Genomic DNA, 1,360 nt, shown 5'->3' on the forward strand with positions numbered 1-1,360 from the left:
ATCCATCCATCCATCCATCCATCCATCCATCCATCCATCCATCCATCCATCCATCCATCCATCCATCCATCCATCCATCCATCCATCCATCCATCACCTTAAAACCATCGAAGACAAAGGCCTGGTCATCAGATCCCAGCTCCTGGTCTGGTAGACAGCCTGGCCTTGCCCAGCCCACCCTCATTTCTCCAGCTGTCAGTACCTAAAGAAACCAGCAGGAACAATCTAGGAATGCAGTGCAGAAGAAATGAAGCTCAAGTCACAGGCCTTGGTCACATCTGTCACTAGATGATTGGACGATAAATACAGTTACTTTTGTGAGTTGAATACGATCCGTCCTGGGAGACATTGAGGGACCCCCACTGACCTCAAGCAGGACTCTTGTTAGAAACTAAAAACAAATGTGCAAACAACTGCGAAATAATTAATCTAAACTAATTATACGGTCCTTTGGATATTTGTCTGTTTGTCCCTAGAATGAATTTATCTCTGAAATGCAGTTGGATGGTAGTGCCTTGACTACTGAAGTTGTTCCAGCAAGCTGTCGGTTGCTCAACTGTGGTGTTTAATGATTCCAAGTCTCTGTGTGCTAATGCTGAGCTGTTGTCTCTATTATTGAGTCTGTTAAAACCACACAGCTGAGTTCATAAAGAGCCTGCAGCTAAAATAACTCCTCAAAAATGTGCCTCAGATTAATCTCAGCCATATTAGGGTCTGAATAATATCGTAGTTCAAGAGATTTAGAGTATCTGAGCTGTTACAGGAACATCAGCTGACCTGCTGACTGCTCAGTGGACAGCCTGTTCTGTGAAGGAGTTACATGGTTTATTTCCTCGTCAAGCACAAAGATAAGATTCAGTTATTCTGTACAGATTAGATGAACAGACGTCAGGGACGAATTTTGCTTGTGGTGCTGATGTACAGATTAGTTATGATGTACATTATACCAGGTCTGAACAGGGCTATAATGCCCTCTGTTTGAAGTCAGAATTTCCTTTTTTTTCAATATTGAAAGTTCAATTTCACTGTCCTCAAAACGGGCCTTTATGACATGGAACATTAATATCCATAATTTCAAAATTCAAAACTCCTTGGGCTGCCACCTCATCGTGGTGGAGGGGTTTGAGTGTCCCAATGATCCTAGGAGCTATGCTGTCTGGGGCTTTATGCCCCTGGTAGGGTCACCCAAGGCAGACAGGTCCTAGGTGAGGAACCAGACAAAGTGCAGCCCGAAGACCCCTATGATGAATACGAACTTTGGACTGCGTTTTCCCTCGCCCGGATGCGGGTCACCGGGGCCCCACTCTGGAGGTGGGGCACGATGGCGAGCGCCTGGTGGCCGGGCTTTTACCCACGGAGC

At 45.7% G+C, this 1,360-nt stretch overlaps 1 protein-coding gene across 2 annotated transcripts in view; it reads right to left on the minus strand.

Annotated features, from left to right (window-relative positions):
* ryr2a (ryanodine receptor 2a (cardiac)) overlaps nt 1–1,360 on the minus strand; it is a 157,389-nt gene that overhangs the window by 111,405 nt on the left and 44,624 nt on the right. For both annotated transcript variants that reach the window (XM_017310781.1, XM_017310782.1), the window contains exon 22: nt 98–202. In XM_017310781.1, the coding sequence (XP_017166270.1) occupies nt 98–202 (105 nt within the window). The remainder of the gene's footprint in view (nt 1–97; nt 203–1,360) is intronic.

Source organism: Poecilia reticulata, linkage group LG19, assembly GCF_000633615.1.
Source record: "Poecilia reticulata strain Guanapo linkage group LG19, Guppy_female_1.0+MT, whole genome shotgun sequence".
Taxonomy (NCBI): Eukaryota; Metazoa; Chordata; class Actinopteri; order Cyprinodontiformes; family Poeciliidae; genus Poecilia; species Poecilia reticulata.